Source organism: Ylistrum balloti, unplaced genomic scaffold (genome assembly GCF_031769215.1).
Source record: "Ylistrum balloti isolate Yb309-2 unplaced genomic scaffold, AGI_CSIRO_Ybal_v1 Utg371242, whole genome shotgun sequence".
In the NCBI taxonomy this organism is placed as follows: Eukaryota; Metazoa; Mollusca; class Bivalvia; order Pectinida; family Pectinidae; genus Ylistrum; species Ylistrum balloti.
Genome location: NW_026782672.1, coordinates 504,190 through 527,667, shown reverse-complemented (window position 1 = coordinate 527,667; position 23,478 = coordinate 504,190). Strand labels below are relative to the sequence as shown.

General features: G+C 33.4%; 1 protein-coding gene across 1 annotated transcript; it reads right to left on the bottom strand.

Annotated features, from left to right (window-relative positions):
• Positions 1-967: 967 nt before the first annotated feature.
• On the bottom strand, positions 968-23,158 carry LOC132561616 (N-terminal EF-hand calcium-binding protein 1-like). The gene is made up of 12 exons (XM_060226316.1): positions 23,085-23,158; positions 17,577-17,601; positions 17,142-17,250; positions 15,276-15,399; positions 13,931-14,067; positions 12,909-13,039; positions 10,360-10,442; positions 9,321-9,374; positions 8,882-8,991; positions 5,258-5,335; positions 2,038-2,126; positions 968-1,736 (listed from the first exon to the last, which is right to left on the bottom strand). The coding sequence occupies exons 1-12, from the start codon at positions 23,118-23,120 to the stop codon at positions 1,714-1,716; spliced, it is 999 nt and encodes a 332-aa protein (XP_060082299.1). The 5' UTR covers positions 23,121-23,158; the 3' UTR covers positions 968-1,713.
• Between the last annotated feature and the right edge of the window lie 320 nt (positions 23,159-23,478).

The window sequence follows — 23,478 nt, the reverse complement described above, 5'->3', positions numbered from 1 at the left end:
GCACACTGAACTGAACATTAATGAGTCATAACAATGATTCCTATTTATAAATACAATGGTAACACCTGAGGTACAGAGTTCTACAAATAATATAAAAATCACACAGTATTGACAGAAATTCTTCTACATTTATAAGCCTTACAAAGTTAGAAGATGAATTCACAAACACATGGTTTTACTTTCTTAAATTAGTGAAAGGCATATTTACATACTGCTACACAATCTTTTCTTGAATATTTTTGAGATTGTACAGGTGAATTTCAGACAAGTCTAAATGTGATAATGGAATACCCAAAGTTCTGCATCATGATATTGAGACCTAAAACACTTGTGCTGTTGACCATAGGAATAGTGAGACAGAAATGTACTGGCCAGTTTTCTTGTCTGACAGGATAGAATTGCAGAACAACATGAAAACAACAAAGAAAAGCCAACATCCTAATGGAATCACAATTAAAAAAAATTGATGAAACTTGGGCAAAATCTGAACATCATATGGTGTTATCTATAGTTATTTGGTTATTTCAAAATACGTATATGCAAATTACATTATAGACATTCATGCAATTTGGTCCAAGAAGTCACACAGAATGATTAAAACCCAAATATATTTATGAACAATGGTTGTACGTAACATCTACACTAGAACATGCATCTAACATTGCTTTACATGGTCAGAAATATTACATTGCTTTACATGGTCAGAAATATTACATTATTTTAACATGGTCAGAAATATTACATTATTTTAACATGGTCAGAAATATTACATTGTTTTACATGGTCAGAAATATTACATTGTTTTACATGGTCAGAAATATTACATTGTTTTACATGGTCAGAAATATTACATTGTTTTACATGGTCAGAAATATTACTGTACTGTTAAAAATGGTACACAATGTACAGTAGTCTAGCTTTAATCACTGAAATGGCAATTTACGACAAAATAATTATTGGACTCTAAAATCAATAAATTGCATAAAATTGTTTTGCTAATATAATAGGATAACATAAAAACATGTTAATCTAATTCAACAAATCTCAGTAAAAAAGGTAGTACCAGTCTTAATAAGGTACAAGTTAAAACTTCAGGAAGCTTGTTTAGTATTACAGATCTATGATAATGTATAATGTTAACAAGACTTAGGGAGCATGATAATAAAATCTGATGTATTTAAAACAGATAATACTTATTGCTATCCGAAAGTAGTCACAATGAAGGGGAGATAACCATGTTTTTCAGAGATCACCAGTAACACCAAATCTTGGTTGATGAAGAATACAGTGCAGATAACACTGGGATCACTTCATTTACATTTCACATCTTAAATAATTTCTAGGTATTATGCGAAAAGTTTTGGTAAAGCCTTTTTCTTTTTCACATGTTTTACAGTTAAGGCTGTTCATTAATATCAGTTGAAATATCTATCCACAAAGACAACATAAATTCACCTACTATTTTACAAATCATTTCACTTATATTACTGTATTACTGTATACTTACAAATAAAATTACAATAATTGACATTAACAAAGCAAAACAAGTTGCTAAAGAATACAATGTCCTTTTTGTAACAGAAATGAAGTAGCCATCTTCTCTCAATGACGGTATCTTGTTGTAGTATTTTTTTCCCTTTTCTGTCTATCTTGGCCATCCTATAATGTTCTGTGACAGAAATAGAGCCTACGTACATCCTGCCTCTTTGCTGTTTAATCTCTCTTCCACCATCTACCTGAAAAAAATTATACAACATCTGATGATTCTCAGTGTTCTTGTGTTTGTGCTTTCGCTATTATTGTAGTTGATGATTGTCTATAAATCACAGTACCATTGTAGCCACAGCCATCATTTGTACAGTGCTCTTTGACTTAACAAATTTGCATCCCATGTTCAGTTAAAATCTCTTTTTGACAAATACTACTTTAAAGAAAATTTTGATGACAAGCCAAAGTAATGGATTGTACATATCACATAATGGTATATGTGTCCTTGGACAGGTCATCTAAACAGTGTTTTTAATATTAATTACTTACTAGGAAAGTTCACTTTTTGTATTGGTTCCTCAACGTCTAAAAAGTCCTTGAAGCGATCACTGAACGAATTTTCAGGATTTTCACTGAAACTGAAACAAACAATAGGTTATCAAACAACTGTGCACCAATCTATAGATCAGAACGCCCCCTTCAATATCATCACAGAAAACACTATCATCTAAATCATGTATAGAAAACACTATCATATATACATTTTGTACAGAAAACACTATCATATATACATCTTGTACAGAAAACACTATCATATATACATCTTGTACAGAAAACACTATCATCTAAATCTTGTACAGAAAACACTATCATCTAAATCTTGTACAGAAAACACTATCATATATACATCTTGTACAGAAAACACTATCATATATAAATCTTGTACAGAAAACACTATCATCTAAATCTTGTACAGAAAACACTATCATCTAAATCTTGTACAGAAAACACGATCATATATACATCTTGTAAAGAAAACACTATCATATGTACATCTTGTACAGAAAACACTATCATCTAAATCTTGTACAGAAAACACTATCATATATACATTTTGTACAGAAAACACTATCATATATACATCTTGTACAGAAAACACTATCATATATACATCTTGTACAGAAAACACTATCATCTAAATCTTGTACAGAAAACACTATCATCTAAATCTTGTACAGAAAACACTATCATATATACATCTTGTACAGAAAACACTATCATATATAAATCTTGTACAGAAAACACTATCATCTAAATCTTGTACAGAAAACACTATCATCTAAATCTTGTACAGAAAACACGATCATATATACATCTTGTAAAGAAAACACTATCATATGTACATCTTGTACAGAAAACACTATCATCTAAATCTTGTACAGAAAACACTATCATATATACATCTTGTACAGAAAACACTATCATATATACATCTTGTACAGAAAACACTATCATATGTAAATCTTGTACAGAAAACACTATCATATATACATCTTGTACAGAAAACACTATCATATGTAAATCTTGTACAGAAAACACTATCATTGTACAGAAAACACTATCATCTAAATCTTGTACAGAAAACACTATATATAAATCTTGTACAGAAAACACTATCATATATACATCTTGTACAGAAAACACTATCATATATACATCTTGTACAGAAAACACTATCATCTAAATCTTGTACAGAAAACACTATCATCTAAATCTTGTACAGAAAACACTATCATATATACATCTTGTACAGAAAACACTATCATATGTAAATCTTGTACAGAAAACACTATCATATATACATCTTGTACAGAAAACACTATCATATATACATATATACATCTTGTACAGAAAACACTATCATATATACATCTTGTACAGAAAACACTATCATATGTAAATCTTGTACAGAAAACACTATCATATATACATCTTGTACAGAAAACGCTATCATATATACATCTTGTACAGAAAACATTATCATCTAAATCTTGTACAGAAAACACTATCATCTAAATCTTGTACAGAAAACACTATCATATATAAATCTTGTACAGAAAACACGATCATATATACATCTTGTACAGAAAACACTATCATATATACATCTTGTACAGAAAACACTATCATCTAAATCTTGTACAGAAAACACTATCATCTAAATCTTGTACAGAAAACACTATCATATATACATCTTGTACAGAAAACACTATCATATGTAAATCTTGTACAGAAAACACTATCATATATACATCTTGTACAGAAAACACTATCATCTAAATCTTGTACAGAAAACACTATCATCTAAATCTTGTACAGAAAACACTATCATATATACATCTTGTACAGAAAACACTATCATATGTAAATCTTGTACAGAAAACTATCATATATACATCTTGTACAGAAAACACTATCATCTAAATCTTGTACAGAAAACACTATCATCTAAATCTTGTACAGAAAACACTATCATCTAAATCTTGTACAGAAAACACTATCATATATAAATGTTGTATAGAAAACACTATCATATATACATCTTGTACAGAAAACACTATCATATATAAATCTTGTACAGAAAACACTATCATCTAAATCTTGTACAGAAAACACTATATATAAATCTTGTACAGAAAACACTATCATATATACATCTTGTACAGAAAACACTATCATATATACATCTTGTACAGAAAACACTATCATCTAAATCTTGTACAGAAAACACTATCATCTAAATCTTGTACAGAAAACACTATATATAAATCTTGTACAGAAAACACTATCATATATACATCTTGTACAGAAAACACTATCATATATACATCTTGTACAGAAAACACTATCATATATACATCTTGTACAGAAAACATTATCATCTAAATCTTGTACAGAAAACACTATCATCTAAATCTTGTACAGAAAACACTATCATCTAAATCTTGTACAGAAAACACTATATATAAATCTTGTATAGAAAACACTATCATATATACATCTTGTACAGAAAACACTATCATATATAAATCTTGTACAGAAAACACTATCATCTAAATCTTGTACAGAAAACACTATATATAAATCTTGTATAGAAAATGCTATCATATATACATCTTGTACAGAAAACACTATCATATATACATCTTGTACAGAAAACACTATCATCTAAATCTTGTACAGAAAACACTATCATCTAAATCTTGTACAGAAAACACTATATATAAATATACAGAAAACACTATCATATATACATCTTGTACAGAAAACACTATCATATATACATCTTGTACAGAAAACACTATCATATATACATCTTGTACAGAAAACATTATCATCTAAATCTTGTACAAAAACACTATCATCTAAATCTTGTACAGAAAACACTATCATCTAAATCTTGTATATATATATAAATCTTGTATAGAAAACACTATCATATATACATCTTGTACAGAAAACACTATCATATATAAATCTTGTACAGAAAACACTATCATCTAAATCTTGTACAGAAAACACTATATATAAATCTTGTATAGAAAATGCTATCATATATACATCTTGTACAGAAGTGTCTGAAGTCAATATCATATACAGCAATAAAACTCTTTAGACTTTGTTCTTACATTTGAGGTCCTTTTCTTTGTCACATTTATTTACTTTTTGATTTTGATCTGAATTCTTGAGGAGCAGAATTAAGACTTACCAGTCATGATCTTCTGCTGACTGCCACACTTCGTACACGGAGAATACTCCAGAGTCAGTACAGAACTGTACACTTATACTAAAAACAGATACATACAAGGTCAATGTTACTGATGATATCAAAAATACAAGCCATGTTATAATCATTAAATCACAATGAGAAACACATAGAAGATCTGAGGTCTACTTTAACCAACAAAATATGTGGATTTTTTAATCAGAAAAAAATACATTTTAAGGAAAACAATACGAAGTCTAAAAGAGTTATCTCCCATTACTTGAATATGTTTGTGAAATGTGTTTATGTTCCCACCTGGTGCTCGGTAAGAAACATTTGAGATGCTAAGTCTCACCGAAGCGAACACAAAGTCAAACCAAAGCCAGATATATAGGTCACAGTGACCTATAGATAACCTAGCAGTGAAGCTCAGGAAAAAACATGTCAAGTTTTCAAAACTTATAATGCACAATTGTGGTAGAGTCAGTCTGGCCAGGATTCCATTACATCTGTCATAATATACAAATCTAAGTGTGTTTTTATTAATGTGATTTTAATAAATAATAGTGTTGTCATGTTTAATGTGCAGCTATGATTGCAGACAATTAATTGTCCGGTCTGGTTTGTTTTAAAGGCTCATTCCCCTAACACCAACTCTGCCAACTTGAAAGGAAGGTGTTTATATAGGAAACCTTTGAAGCTAAAGTTATAGTCTGTTTCAACTTGTATTTGTAAATAGGATACTTACATATCAATAATGAAAAAAGTTTCTATTTGTTTTACATCATTGTAACACAATTTGTAGCATATAAAAGATGGAGAAGCTCGGATGCTGAATCAGCATAGGTCAGGTCGATCGTCCCAGTCTGATAATGGTCCTTCAAGGTGGCCAGGCGTCTGTCAATGTTGGCGTATTTCTTCTTCCGGGGTTGAATGGTGCCTCCTATACTCTCTGAATCTGGCTAATATCATTCATGTTCTGTATGTCCTTAAGCGTCTGGATGATGGTGTATATGTTGGGGTGGACATGCAATACCTTCTTCTTTAGTTTTCCTTACCAAGCTTCAGGATGGTTGATAGTCCGGGGTCTCTGTTGAGAAGTGGTTCCAGGTTGTTTGATATCCCCCTATCTATTGCTCTGTGACGTAATCTGTGAATGATAACACAGGATGTGTGATGTCAGCATCATCAGCATCATCAAAGGTTTGTAACCAGACGTCTTTAATGCGGTTTAAGGGGATGAGTGGCAGAACTGCAGCTTGGCGTACAAGTAGTTTGACGTCATCGTTGTCACGGCCTTGGTAGTGTCATCCCAGTCGTCTCGGAGTTGGTTGAGCTCCTTTTCAAAGATGGACGGAATGGGTTGGACAGATTCTACGCATTTATTGGTGATCTGGTTCATGAACTGTTTGGCTACAACACTGGCTGGGTCTGAGGTGTGGTTGTGTGGATTTCTTCCAAAGTTAGCTGGTATGTTGTCTACTGTCGAGAGGGATGCTGAACATCTCCAGAATGTCCTGGTGCCGTTGCTCTGAATCTGTCTCTAGATGAATCCGTTATGCGAAAGGTTCTGCCTGCCTCTTTTGTTGGTGATGAACTTAACATTGATCTGAGTGTTAGTCATCCTGTACTTGTATCAAACCACACAGATAATAATATCTCTCAAATTAAACACACACTACACAACGCTGGAAAAAGGGTACAAGATTAACTCATATATGTGACAAAAGTCAAGTAATAAATCAGGCAATGAGAAAGCGATGCTTCAAAGTGCAGATTGAAACATAATAATTCTCCAAAATGTAATGGGCCTTTATTTTCCCCATTGAACAGCTTGGGATTGGAACAGTTTTATATTTGATTCCTTTATTTTACAGTTAATAACAGTTTTCAGTTTTCTGAACAGTTATCAGAATCAGAACTTAATCATCTGATTTACCTGTTTTCTGAACAGTTATCAGAATTTACCTGTGCAAGTTACCTGTACTACAATTCTAAAACAGCCTATAATCCACTATCATCGCAGTTGACCTCCTATGTAAACATGTTGTCATATACAGAGTTGGTGTTCGGGGAAGACCCCTCTGATTTTCTTGTACAAGTTACCTGTACAACAATTCTGCACCAGACTATAACTCACTATCATCACAACTGACCTCTTATGTTAACATGTTGTCATAGGCAGAGTTGGTGTTCAGGGCAGACCCCGTTTTAAAGTCCTATCATGTGTCACTGTCTTTGTTGTGAAGTTCCATGTGCTTGTGTTTATGTTTTGTGTTCTGTGACCCTTGACCTTACTTGTATAACTATTCACCTGTCATGTGACCTACCCACATTCTCTACACCTGACCTACCCTACACATGCAGAGCTGGGGCAGAACTGTCCAGATCAATTTTGGGAATGGACTTCTTTTAACAACCAGGTAAAATTATTATATTGTATTGAGTATTAATATTTAAAACTTACATATATATAATGATGAAAAGTGCTCAGTTTGTCAGCCATATTGAAAATAATTTGTGGAATGTATTTATTTACCATTTATACATCTATCGCTGTATGTGATATTGTGGTACTAGAGATATCCTCTCTATAATGTTATGTTGTCTTTCTATTTTATTATGTTTAACAGGTTAAAAGAGTTTTGAAAGAAAGATATTGGAAGTTGCGAATCTCTGTCACATTGATAGAGTAAGTTAAATATTTGGTGTAAATGTTTGTAACTGCTGTATAAGTATACCACTATCATCTTGTGATGTATCTTTTGTAATGTATTCTAAACTTTAAACTAATTTATGTCAGTGTATGTAATTTTGTTGTTTTATCTGGACAAGTTACGTTTCTGTGGAAAGTTTGTAAAGATGTTGTATTGTTGTATTACCATGTTTTGTGTATTAATGTGTCAATTTCTATTGTTTTTGAGATTCTAAAGCAACCACAAAATAGATAGGTGAAAAGAAGAACTGTGTCAGCGTTGTGCCTCCGCCCAAAATCCCAGCCCGTTTTACAATTATAGAGAAAAAGTAACTTCATGCTCTTTATGTATGGATTTACAGTTTTGAGTAGATGCTTAACGCCCCTCCTCTACCAAGTGGAAGTTTTTAACTGTTACACAGAAAAACACACAAAGGGAAATAAAGTGAATCTGATTCTTTGTTTATAATTTATAACTTTCTTTTTATTTCCCAATTCATCATGAGTGTTAAAGCATTACCTGCAGGATTTATCTAGGAAAACCATATTCAAAGGAATTCAGGTTCTAGAAAGTTATACCCAAAGCCTTGGTGTGGATACCATGGATTTAGCTTCTCAAATAAAATATTCTCACATGTCAAATTGTAGTCTCCTGGAGTCACAATGGACATTAAAAGGTGGTCCCATCCCTAGTCAAACAGATCAGACAGGACTACCTCTATTTATAACAGGATCATATACCACAGACAGGACTACCTCTATTTATAACAGGATCATATACCACAGACAGGACTACCTCTATTTATAACAGGATCATATACCACAGACAGGACTACCTCTATCTATAACAGGATCACATACCACAGACAGGACATTCTAGGAGTTTTGTCTCATTTCTTGCCAAACTGACCAGATACCCGATATAAACTTACCTAAGACAGGGTAGTAACTTCTGTGTGTCCTCTATGTAATCCCTCAGACTGGTTCTAAACACATCCTTCGAATCCTCTTTAACTTTCATATCCCGCTGTAATAGTAGCAACTGTAACAGAAATGTTAGGTTCATTCTTAAGAAGGGGAAATACTAAGACTGCTTTTATCATAAATAGCCTGAGTTACCAATAGCTCTTGATGTTAGACATTCTAACAGGTGTCTATGTCTGTATCCACATCAGATATCTGTGGGAGTCAGAACAAACTCAAGTTAAAAGTACACATTTCCTCTGACTCCTAAACTGGACGTTACACATTTTGACAGGTGTATACAACTGTATCCACATCAGATATCTATGGGAGCCAGAACAAACTCTCCTAAAAAAAGTTTATTTTGATAAGTCAATAGACAACATTTGAATTGTTATCATGTCTTACCTTGTCACTCTCTACAGCATTCAGGTCTTCATCAACAAAGTTCCCTAAATCTACCTGTCAACAAAAAACAATCCTATATTATTACATCACCAAGCATGTTATCATTGATCAACAAGACATTTGTATACTAACATATCAATCTTCAATCTTATGTAAATTTAGATAACTGACACAACTCCTTGTCCTAATGTGGAAAGGATTCCTCCTTTACTCATCCACCTGTCCGTCTAATGTAAACATATTATTTTATATCTATAATTATAACCAAGTATCACAGATATACTTCTAAATTCAAGTTATTATGAGACGAAAATTCTGCAAAATCACTGTTGACGGACATGCCCCAGCCATTATCTTAGCACTTTGAGCTAGCATATTCCACTTTATGGTAAAGCATTCCTAGCGCTTTGAGCTAGCATATTCCACTTTATGGTAAAGCATTCCTAGCACTTTGAGCTAGCATATTCCACTTTATGGTAAAGCATTCCTAGCACTTTGAGCTAGCATATTCCACTTTATGGTAAAGCATTCCTAGCTCTTTGAGCTAGCATATTCCACTTTAAAGCATGCATTTTGTAATATTCCACTTTATGGTAAAGCATTCCTAGCACTTTTAAAAGTTACATTTTCCCTTTATACATATTCACCGTAATGTAGCATTTTTAGCAATTTTTGTTCTAAATATTTGAGCTATACTTGCTCTCATTACCTTTTCAGTGTAATGTTGTATGTAGCATGCAGAAACACTTCTGGCTAGACTAGCCGTCAACAGAATGACAGTGTAAACTGTAAACTAATGGCGGCCAGCCTAGCCAGCTTAAACATTTTAACCAATAATAAAACCATGGAATGCTGCTCCATCTTCTGTCATTTACTATCAAATTAGTGCACGGAATAAAGAATAGGAAGAACAATATCGGTAATATGTTATCTGTATTTGTTTATGTATTTTGGAATAACCATAATATGTTGTATGTTTACAAATTTTGACCACTAATTGTGTATGAAAACTTTTCATTAGAAGATCCATTCTACTGACACTGTGTTCCAATCTGTTGAGTAACTGGGTTAGTCTGTCAACCTGAGAGGTCAAGGCCAAAGGGTTCACAGAGTTCGTCAGTCCTGTAATAAACACAATACATTATTCTAGCTATATATGTACAATTTCACACAATTATATCATTACCATTACAGAACATTTCCTTAAGTCAGTTATAGAAAAGAAATTTTTATAACACATCCAGTAGATGATTTGAGTAAGGCATTTCACTGACTAGGTGATCAACTTCATCAGACGAAGATGTCGTTGTGTAGGAGATGGTAAAAAATCTGCCAACTTTTTGGTTTTACTATAATCCCATGTATACTTAGGTAAATTATAATGTGACTAGATTATAGAAAAAAGGACACAACATGGTAGCAATGACTGTAATACTTAGAGATCTCTTGAGACAACAACTTATGGAAACAAACTGTGCTCTTTTCTTGGTTAACTTGTTTTCATGGATTCATCAAGCAGGTCATGAAGATTTTGCCAATCCCTTCAAATTCAACTTTCAGATATACTGGTGTTTTGTCTTTAAATAAATTATTGACCACTTCCATTGTACATCTGCACCAGAATTGGAAATCAAATAAATGACAAACTTTTCCTCATAGTGGCTTACACTGATTTCTTCCTACAATAAAACCAACACACAGCATTACATCAAGCTGTATGATATGCATGACTTTGCCTATTGTGAATTTCCCATTTCTGTATTACTAATGTATGGTGTTAAATTGTTGCAGCTGATAAAATATTTTAGAGCCTGTTTGCAATACAGTGGACCCACTTAATGTCACTTCTGTTAATATCACTTTCCAGTTAATGTCACGTTTTCTTGAAACATTGACTTTTTCCCTTTATAGTCTATGTTATCCAACATCTGATAATGTCACTTATTTTCATGTGGGCAATGCTTAATACCACTTCATTTTGCTGACTATCACTAAAAACCCACAGGCTAATCACAGGGAAGTGAGGACTGGGTCTATGGACACATTATTCCAAACATGTGACTGCCCTACTAACCAACTTTTTTATCAGCTAGTGCTTTCCAAGTGTTTAAATGGGTTTTAAACCCTTGTCACTTGGACCTTGTGATGATGAAACCAAATGTTAGAGTGTAAAAATACCGCTAAATTTTCTGATGTGCTGCCGAAACTTCTTGGAAATAAGCCTTTAGTATGTATACCGGAATCAATTTCAAAACAACAAAGATTACTTTGCACAAGACATTTTAGAAAATAATCAACCATGAACTGGTATTTAGGACATGCGTTGTTACGAATGGCACCATCTTTAACATTTATGAGAAAACATTTCCAAAACGAAGCTTACAATGCTAAATTAACCACTTTGAATTTCAGGTTTCGATTACATCTTTGCTGATAGCATAATAATTTTTCCCAGACAATTCATACAGAGTTCAAAACGAATTGTATGGAAGATTGGAAACTCAATTGGTCATAATATCAGAATATTGACATTTTAATATTTCTTCAAATCATTTTAATTATTACGAGCACTGGCACCCGACAGTAAAATGTTCTGATACCAGGTTTTCCCTATGCCGTGTTTCACAACATCTGATTGGCCATTAAAAATAACAGCTAGGTAATTTAACATCCAATGAAATGTGGTGTTTCAAAGATGAACAGTTCACACTCTGTTGGATATTTTTTTCAACAAGGATCAAGTTGTGATCGTCAGAACACACTTTATCTAAGTAACAGAGATACACACTGTATATATACCAACTCTGTAATGATACACCACGATGAAGCCTATAGAGTAATGGATGACTAAATTATACCGCAAGTGGTAGTGTCACATACGAAACTGACCACGAGTAAACTGAATATGACATGAATTGTCATGATCCCTCACAATAATTTATGATTGCAGTTTAGATATTTCAAAGAATAAGCAGACAAAAGTCATTGAAAATAACTGTTCTTCTGGGAAAAACAAATCAAATTTCAAATTTCTTGTCTTCAAATAATTTCTCTAAGTAACAAATCAGCTTTGCACATCTGAAGATTAATTTCTGGGTTTAGATGTCTGGAATGTTAAGCTTATCATATGTCCTCCCTGACAAATAGAACATGATGCTAAGCAGGTTTCAAAGTATCATGAATTTCATGCAAGGTACCACAACTGATAGAAAAAACTCCAGACACAGGGTTTAGAGAGATGTAGATGAAGATTATACTGAAGTTTTATAACAATCATTATAATCTCATTGAGGGATACTCTATTTCTTTGTCAATATGAAGCTGTACATGTTTGACACTCCTTCTTAAGCTAGGTGGCTTCTTTACCTTGTTCTCATTTTAGAATGTAACATTACTCACTATGACCTAGATTTAAATGGTTGGTTTCAATGATGAAGCTTTCTCCTCCGTAATATCAGGTTTTATTCTCCTTGTACTTTTCAGGAGTCACCTTGTAAATCTTGGTTTGTATTCTACCATAGTTTCATCTGTTTGAATTTAGATTCTGTTAACATGTCAATATTGTCTTTGTTGTTTATGAATACTTACCATCTAAATTAACACTGCACTGTGATTGGTTGCTAGTTTGACGCTTTGCCCTACGACCAACACGACCAGGAACAACTTCATCCCCATCTTTCTTTTTTACATCTGATAAATGTACAGGCTTGATATCTTCTCTGTAAAGAAAATTTATAGTGTCAATAATACCCTGTCTATAACAAACAGAGTCTAGTCTTCAGTGTAGTTTCTCTCCAACAACCACCTCTAGACTAACATATCTGGAGTCTAGTCTCTCTCAAACAGTCACTTGTGTACGAGCACCACAGGACAGAATTGTAGGTAATGAAAATCTCTGCAGTATGTTTACAGCAGTAAGATAAACTAATGACACACTGATACAGATGTAGTAACATTTACTTCAGCAAACTTATATCACTTATATCTACTTCCATGGTATTGCTCATAACTTCAGCAAACTTATATCACTTATAACTACTACCATGGTATTGCTCATTACTAGGTTTTTTTCATTAATCACTACCAGGGTGAAACAATATTCAGGGACTTAAGTCAGAACTGAATTACTAACCAGTAAGTATAACACAGAAACAGGATTACAGGTAATAATGTCTTCAGTATTTCATTGAAATCAGAACTGAATTACTTACCAGTAAGTATAACACAGAAACAGGATTACAGGTAATAATGTCTTCAGTATTTCATTGAAATCAGAACTGAATTACTTACCAGTAAGTATAACACAGAAACAGGATTACAGGTAATAATGTCTTCAGTATTTCATTGAAATCAGAACTGAATTACTTACCAGTAAGCATAACACAGAAACAGGATTACAGGTAATAATGTCTTCAGTATTTCATTGAAATCAGAACTGAATTACTAACCAGTAAGTATAACACAGAAACAGAATCAAAGGTAATAATGTCTTCAGTATTTCATATAAGTACTTAGGATGAAAATCTAAATCATAAAATACCCTTCCAAAAGGTATATTGATAACAGTGTGATAAATTTAAAGTGACTGAGCAGTAAAGAGTGATCAGAACCTTTCTTGTTTGGCTTGTTCATCCAGAGATTCGGAGGCTGATTCCAGTGGGATTTGTATGGCTGTCATCTGATTCCATATTTCTCGTATCAGAAATCTCGTGATGAACTTATCCATCCTTCCAGCTGTGGGGTAGGTCTGTAAGGAAATAACAGTAATAGATACTGGAAGCTTGCGTATAATAGAGATTTTTATATTCCTTATAAACATTGTGACTACACATAAACACACAAAAAAATTGAACTGTGGCCAGAATGGCTGAATATCTCCTCAATCTAGGCTTACCCGCTCATTCTCCTTTTTAGTAGTATCCGATAGAAAAATATAGAGAGGTGGGGAGGGAGGGAAGGAGGGAGTGAAGGGTAGGGTGGGAGAGAGGTAGGGAGAGAATGAAGGAGAGTGAGAGAAAGAGAAAGAAGGAGAGAGATGTAGGGAGGGAGATAGAGAGAAAGGGAGGGAAAGAAAGATGTAGGGAGGAAGAGACAGAGGGAGGGAGGGAGGGTGGGAGAGAGAGGTAGGGTGAGGGTGAGAGAGAGGTAGGGAGAGAATGAGAGAGAGAGAGAAGGGGAAGAGAGAAGTAAGTAGGGAGAAAGAGAGGTAGGAAGAGAAAGAGAGAAGCAGGGAGGGAGAGAATTCTTGCTATATGAAAAGTTACTAAAAATATATTAAAAGTGTGTGTCCTTTACCTGGGATGTAGACACCAGGACATCAGACAGTTTGTTTACCTGTGATGTAGACACCAGGACATCAGACAGTTTGTTTACCTGTGATGTAGACACCAGGACATCAGACAGTTTGTTTACCTGTGATGTAGACACCAGGACATCAGACAGTTTGTTTACCTGTGATGTAGACAACAGAACATCAGACAGTTTGTTTACCTGTGATGTAGACACCAGGACATCAGACAGTTTGTTTACCTGTGATGTAAACACCAGAACATCAGACAGTTTGTTTACCTGTGATGTAGACACCAGGACATCAGACAGTTTGTTTACCTGTGATGTAGACACCAGGACAGTTTGTTTACCTGTGATGTAGACACCAGGACAGTTTGTTTACCTGTGATGTAGACACCAGGACATCGGACAGTTTGTTTACCTGTGATGTAGACACCAGGACATCGGACAGTTTGTTTACCTGTGATGTAGACACCAGGACATCGGAAAGTTTGTTTACCTGTGATGTAGACACCAGGACATCAGACAGTTTGTTTACCTGTGATGTAGACACCAGGACAGTTTGTTTACCTGTGATGTAGACACCAGGACAGTTTGTTTACCTGTGATGTAGACACCAGGACAGTTTGTTTACCTGTGATGTAGACACCAGGACAGTTTGTTTACCTGTGATGTAGACATTAGGACATCAGACAGTTTGGTATTGAACTCCTCCACCAAACCATAAAGTTCCTTGAACTGACCCAAATGTTTACAGAAGTAGTCATGTAGCTCTCCAGTGTCAATATTACTGCAGAAAAAAAACAATGCCAGGTACACATGATAGATATATCTCTGAATCGATACAGATAATATGAAAGTCATGATAGATATATCTCTGAATCGATACAGATAATATGAAGGTCATGATAAATATATCGCCGAAACTGATACAGATAATATGAAAGTCATGATAGATATATCTCTGAATCGATACAGATAATATGAAGGTCATGATAAATATATCGCCGAAACTGATACAGATAATATGAAAGTCATGATAGATATATCTCTGAATCGATACAGATAATAAGAAAGTCATGATAAATGTATCTCTGAATCGATACAGATAATAAGAAAGTCATGATAAATGTATCTCTGAATCGATACAGATAATAAGAAAGTCATGATAGATATATCTCTGAATCGATACAGATAATAAGAAAGTCATGATAAATGTATCTCTTAATCGATACAGATAATAAGAAAGTCATGATAAATGTATCTCTGAATCGACACAGATAATAAGAAAGTCATGATAAATGTATCTCTGAATCGATACAGATAATAAGAAAGTCATGATAGATATATCACTGAATCGATACAGATAATAAGAAAGTCATGATAAATGTATCTCTTAATCGATACAGATAATAAGAAAGTCATGATAAATATATCTCTGAATCGATACAGATAATATGAAAGTCATGATAAATATATATCTGAATCAATACAGATAATATGAAAGTCATGATAAATGTATCTCTGAATCGATACAGATAATATGAAAGTCATGATAAATGTATCTCTGAATCGATACAGATAATAAGAAAGTCATGATAGATATATCTCTGAATCGATACAGATAATATGAAAGTCATGATAAATGTATCTCTGAATCGATACAGATAATATGAAAGTCATGATAAATGTATCTCTGAATCGATACAGATAATAAGAAAGTCATGATAAATGTATCTCTGAATCGATACAGATAATATGAAAGTCATGATAAATGTATCTCTTAATCGATACAGATAATATGAAAGTCATGATAGATATATCTCTGAATCGATACAGATAATAAGAAAGTCATGATAAATGTATCTCTGAATCGATACAGATAATAAGAAAGTCATCAACTGAGGTTGATTACTATCAGAGATAACAAATGAATTTGTTCCAAATTCAAGTTCTTTATTATTATTATCAGTTCTTTTTATCGAGTAAATATGTTGTATGAATGGCTTAAAGGTTTTTTATATTGTTATTTGAGTCTTACTGAACATAATATACAGATGGAAATACATACAGGTGTGACAGAACCAATGTTTACTCTTACTACAGAATGTAGCTAATCTGTTATTAATAACTCTCAGTCAGAACCAATGTTTACTCTTACTACAGAATGTAACCAATCTGTTATTAATAACTCTCAGTCAGAACCAATGTTTACTCTTACTACAGAATGTAGCTAATCTGTTATTAATAACTCTCAGTCAGAACCAATGTTTACTCTTACTACAGAATGTAACTAATCTGTTATTAATAACTCTCATTAGAAAACCTGGATGAAAACAGTGATATTTTTGTAGGTTTCTCCAGAACTTTCAGTAAATAACAATTAGTCTAAATCTCCTTATCAAGAAAATTGATATAAACTGTTATAGGTAACTGTACTTTATAAGTCACAAGATAATATTGTAATCTTTTTATAGACTGAAAAAAGTCTTACATGACAAAGAGAAGTGGGAATGTGTTTGGAATGCTTACTTGGTGTTGTGTGTGTCAATTTCCTTGAAGAGAGACTCTAATTCTTCTTTACCCATGACGCCATCTGAGAAAAAGGCCACAAATTCCTCCCAAGATATGGCACCATCATCTGATCAATCAAATAAATATTTGTAAATGTATAAAATATATGTGTAAAATCTTACATCTTTCAGTCTGACTTACACCAGGTAAAAACGTATCATCACCTTCTTCGTTTAACCATCAGACAGTCTTGTATCTCATTCAGTATAGATATCTCTGTCCATTAGAGAACTATTCTGACCAGTATTACATTAAAGCCTTCAGTCTACATACAACATCTATCAAACTTGCTAGATAAAATTTCACTTGCTAACAAGAACCACAAACTCAAGGCATGTCTACAAACAATTGTTAAGAACCTACATACAGTTCTGGATGTGTTAATATATTTACCATTCTTATCAGCTCTTCTGAACACCTAGAAATGAAAAAACAAATCAATAAATAAAAGTGATCATATTCACATAAAATCCACATCACATATAATATATATAGTGATCAATAACAACATATTTGTGCCAAGTTGTGGACGAAGAAAATGAAGCAGTTAAGATGTTAATACAACAGACTTTCCAGATTTGTCTTTTTGGTAATAACCAAATAATGATGATTACAAGAGATTCCAGAGGGATCTTGGCGTCCACCATTTGAGGATCTGTTTTCAGTTCTTGAAGATTTGTTTATTTTTTTTGGTTTGTTACAGATGTTGTAAATGTTCATGAACTGGTCATCATTGAATGTACTCAATGATGGCACAAGATATTTTTATTAAGCACCTATTAGCAAATATCATTTGAAAAAGATCCCAAAGTATTATTAGATAGCAGTCAGTTACAGGTGGATAATGGACAATATGCTTGTGCTGTATTACTATCGACATCCAAGATGGCTGCCTGTGGGCCACCTTGATTTCAAATCAGTCCAAAAAAGGTACAATGCACAACTAGGGACCAAGGGAAACCAATATCTATGAAATAACAGAAGGATCCATCCAGTACTTCCTCAGATATAGCAGTAACAAGATTTTACTCTCAAAATCCAAGATGGCTGCCTGTCAGCCATCTTGATTTCGGATCAGTCCAAAAAGGTATAATGCACAACTTGGAACCAAAGGGAACCTGCATATGAAATTTGAGAAAGAGCCATCCAGTACTTTTCCAGAAATAGCGGTAACAAGAATTGTTTACGAACGGACGGACCATGTACCACGGACGCAGGGCGATTTGAATACCCCACCATCTGATGATGGTGGGCTAAAAATCTGACTTTTAATTAAATAATCACCACTATTGAAGACACTATCACACTGCCTTACACAGGAACATGAAGTATAGACAATCCTTTTATATCAGCTTCAGTTTCACTTTAGGTGTGTGGAATTATATAAATACAGCAGTGACAGTTTCCAGGCCAGTTACACTATATACTGTTACAGTGACATATATTGTCACATATGACTTACTTCCTTTGAACCTGAAGTGTTTTTATTCATTTAATTACACATACCATAGTTCTTATTAGTTGAAAAATAATCATATTTTTCTGTGATGTGCAAAGCACTAAAATGCATATTTTTGTGAAAATGACCTGTGCATTACATTTCAATAATTGTTTTTATTAAAAGTACATTTTCTATTGAAGAAACTTAATTTCAACCAGTAATATGCAAATATTACTGATGGAAAGCCTATTTTCCAATGGAAATAGCATTTTTTTCATTTTGATAGCATAAAAAAATACTAGCCTTTGGCCTTTAGGTGAGCATTTGCTACTGTGAGGAAGGCTTTGATTTCTGTCCCCTGCCAAAGACTCGGGCATAATATAAACAAAAAATTAACACTGAGTCCTCTGAGAAAGCACAGGGTGAATATTTTGTAACAGTTGTTGCAGAAAGGGAAAAAGTAACTCAAACATTCTAGCTCAAGTCAAAAGTTGCGTTTCATTCATATCATAGGTAAAACACTACTCAAAGATCTTTTCAATTTGACAATATTTGAACATGCAACTTCTTCAGAATTTTGTGAATTGCTGGCTGTCAATTTTGAACCCTGACCCTTGAATATTGAATCAACTGTAACATGATGTGAATTAACATTATGAGCCAGTAAGAGTATTGCTATCCAGAAATTAAAAATTCCCAAAATGGAAAGTTGTCTTGGCTGGACTTGCAGCAGAAAAAAGCTCAGGAAAGCAGCTGATTTAAAAGGATTTATTGTGTCCAGAATCATTAATTTCTAACTCTGTTGGATACATATGATAGACATGGTCGTTCTACAAACTCCTTGAAATTTATAGAAGGGCAAGACATCATAATTACATCTGAAAATTATCAGACTCTTAAGGAAAGAAGCCATACACTGCAAGTATGCTAAAAATCTGTTTGCCAATCTAAGTCTTTTTTCTTGAATGGATATTTCATGAAAAACAGGATACTGTTAACCTTTCTTAGAAAAAAACTTCTCATTACAAGATAGTTCTAACTGAGTGGTATATTGTAGCTAGTATTTACTAGGGTTACATTCTCTCTATCTGAGTGGTATATTGTGACTAGTATTTACTAGGGTTACATTCTCTCTATCTGAGTGGTATATTGTGGCTAGTATTTACCGGGGTTACATTCTCTCTATCTGAGTGGTATATTGTGGCTAGTATTTACCAGGGTTACATTCTCTCTATATGAGTGGTATATTGTGACTAGTATTTACCAGGGTTACACGGTCACCACTGAAACCTGAAGCTATCAGTACATATTCACTATGATCTCCCAGGGCTAGCTCTGGCTCTTAATTTTGAATTTTTAATAGTCACTTTATCTAAAGAATCAGTTAAGCTTCCATATAAATAAATGGATCAATAATCCACAAATATATTCAGATAGATAGAAACACAGTTCAATAATTTACTGACCATTTTTATATTTCTAAAGAATTATTTGAGCTTAATGAAGTACAGAAAAAGAAAAATGAAATAATTATTCTTATTTTGATTTTTTTACAGCTAAAAAAAAATGAAAAAATATTATCAGCGGATACTGCTGTCCCTCATGTTTATCTTCTTTTCTGAGTATTTAACATTCTGTATGATCTATGCTTAAAATTCACATTTTTCATACGAATTTCCATTTTCAGGCTAAACGTACTCGGTACGTACAGCCTATTGCGACGGCCTTTCAGACAAAATTTACCAATCCTAGCCTTCTCATTGGCTGAAATATCGAAAAGAGTTAGAGCCCTCTAGCGGCAATTTTCTGCGTAAGTAATGCCGCGATCTTTCAAATCGCTATTTCAAAAGCATCCGCAATAAGATGTTTTCAATAACAATAAGATTACTATACATTTCAAAAAAGAAGCACAGTGTGGTTGAACTATTGATAAATTTTGAACAATATATTTTACGGAATTTGCTCACAGACATCCCCAACCTGTGCTGTTGAAGAAGATCGAGCTGATGTGATTCTTCTCGCCTGCTGTGAATATTCCTAGAAAACAATCATATTAACTGTAAGCAGAGATACGTCTCTGCCGTAAGTAAGCAAAGAAATGGTTTCTTGTATCTTCAAAGTTTATTGTAACTGCATGATTTGATTTACAGTGTATTTACTGTATGACGGCTTATGAATCCTTCTCAACATGACGTAAGCGTACAGAACACTGTACGTGCGAGTTGGTGCCATGATAAGAAGCTAGTCTGGGGGCTTGGTTTGAATTATTAATTAACAGCACTTATAAACAAACAAAACTTACAAACAGAACATCAATTTTGCTTTAATCCTTGTCGTTGTGGCAAAAAAGTCTTAATATATAACATTACTTTACCTCATTAGACGTCACAAAATTGGACTGTTCGTCCCACGCGCATACCCGCCGATATGATACTTTTTCAGGTTTTTCACACCCACCACCATGACACTTTTTCAAGTTTTTGTAGATAAAAAATTTGCGCTTCGTAGGCAAGGTACATTTGGTGCTCATGATTTATTAATAATATATTTTTAATACTGTACTGATCATGATGTTGACTTTGTTATAACTTATATTTTTTGTCTTTTAGTTTTATTTGATGAAGGTTGATTGTGCTGATTTCTCTAGGTTTGTTAATGTGTATCAAAGTTCCTTGAAATGAAAATATTTCTTCAAACAAAGCGCGTATAAAAAACCAAAATAATCATGTTTATAATTATCAATTAACTAGAACGAAATATTTCCATAACATATTTATTCATTTTGCGTGTCATTGTGACATTATCTAATGCATTGGCGATCAGAAATAGTAGTAGCTATAGTGAAAATATTGTAAATTTTGTATATGGAAGTCTAGTTTAATCTCATAGAACTATGTCTTTATAGATATAATTACTGGAAGGAAAATCTAACCATGATACTTCTAGGAAGATAGGCATGTAAATACATTTAATTATATACACTTTTATCTATCTGAAATGCTGTGTACACCTTATCTACTTTCCTCAACTAAAAATATAATTATAATAAGTAAGGACTATTACTTTGCAATACATTTAAAATAGAGAAGTAGGTATAAAGTCCTCTCGATTTGTCTAAATCCTCATATTGATAGGATAGTAATTGCAAAATCTTGGGTATTTCAAAGGTTTTATTTAGTCAACTTCATCATAGAGCTATTTATCATTTGGCTTGTTGGCGATAAATATATGGTTGTGTTTATTTTGTTATTTTATTTTTACCTATTTTGATTTGTTCACATTATTGTCGTCAAATTTGAAATAAGAATTTAGGAAGATTTAAAATCGCTTAAAATCAAGGAAACTAGCCTCTGGTTCTCTTATTTTAGTAATTTTTGCATTCCAAAGTGTAGAAGTATGGGGAAAGTAATATAGCTTTGCGGTTATTTTTGAATATTTTTCAATACGTTTAGCCTTTCAGTACTTTGATTTTTATTATGCACCATATGTTTAATTCCTCTTTAACAAAGGCAGTGTGACTGCCTTTGGTTTTAATTAACCAGAGATCACCATCATGTTAATGAATTCATGACAGCTATAAACCAGGTCTGTTTTTGAAGTGATGGTCCTTAATTGTAATCACCTGATAATGATTATCAACTAAGGGTGTGATCACCTAAGGGTGCAGGCAGACAACCACCTTAGCACCCCATGGCCCCTTACCTATATCATGAGCCTTATGCCTCATGAGGCAAGAGTAGGTAAAGAGATAATTACACCCCTTTGCCTATATAATAAAGTCAGTGCCAAGGGTGAGTAGGAATTGCATGCGCAAAGGGAAAAAGCGAAAACTTTCACACATACTATCAGTCCTGAATTGTGACACAGAAGTGGAATTCTTGATAATGTTTTGCAACAACATGCATGGTGGACATAGCAATAAATAGTTTGCTCACCAAAACTCTTAATCATGTGTGCAGACAATGTGAGTGGCTGAACCAGAAGACGCGATTAGTATTTTACTCTACAAACATATTCAGAGATTGTCCGAAAGGAGGAAGTAGGAAAAAAAAAGAAAATACCATGAACTGCTTATGAACACAATAAATACAATATTCAAGGAAGGGAGAGTTCCTAAAACATTTCTAATTCGGAATGCATTTGCCATTATTCATATTAATTTTATCAAAAGAATGCATACAGGAGCACATTGCAGCTCTCACAAACACAAGAACACGCACACAACATATATTCTTACGTCGAACACATACAGGGAGGTCATTCTTAAAGACCATAGCTGTTTACAGGACATTACACAATGTAAAAACGAAAATCCCTTGCAAAAGTCGACATTAACATTGTAAACACTGCCTCGATAGGAGCTTTTGCATCTCAAATAAGCACAATTTGTTAAAATCGACATTAAATTACGTTAAGAATTGACCACTGGTTTAAAATTTGTGAACTAAATAATAACGTACATCTTTGAAAATTGACATTCCCTTTTCTTGGTCCATCTTGAACTTGAAATATTACTTTTCCTGTCGGCTACAGATACTGAAGTCTCGCAGGTGTCCGTCTGTTGCGAGAATCGCACATTCGTTCGGAATTATCGAGAATTATCTATAGATTAGATGATGACTGTAGACGAGTTCCCAATGACGTTGTCAGTGAAAACAACATGGCGACCGGGCTGGTTCGAAGTGCATCTTACATTGGAGAAAAGAAGAACGAAATGCGCAATGGTAAGCGTTACAAAACAAAACACTACAAAAATTCATCATCACGGGACTATCTACATTCTGGTATAATAGGGAGTGGAGGTTTTTTGCTACATGTTTTGATGTGACCCATTATCTTGTCACCTACATGTGG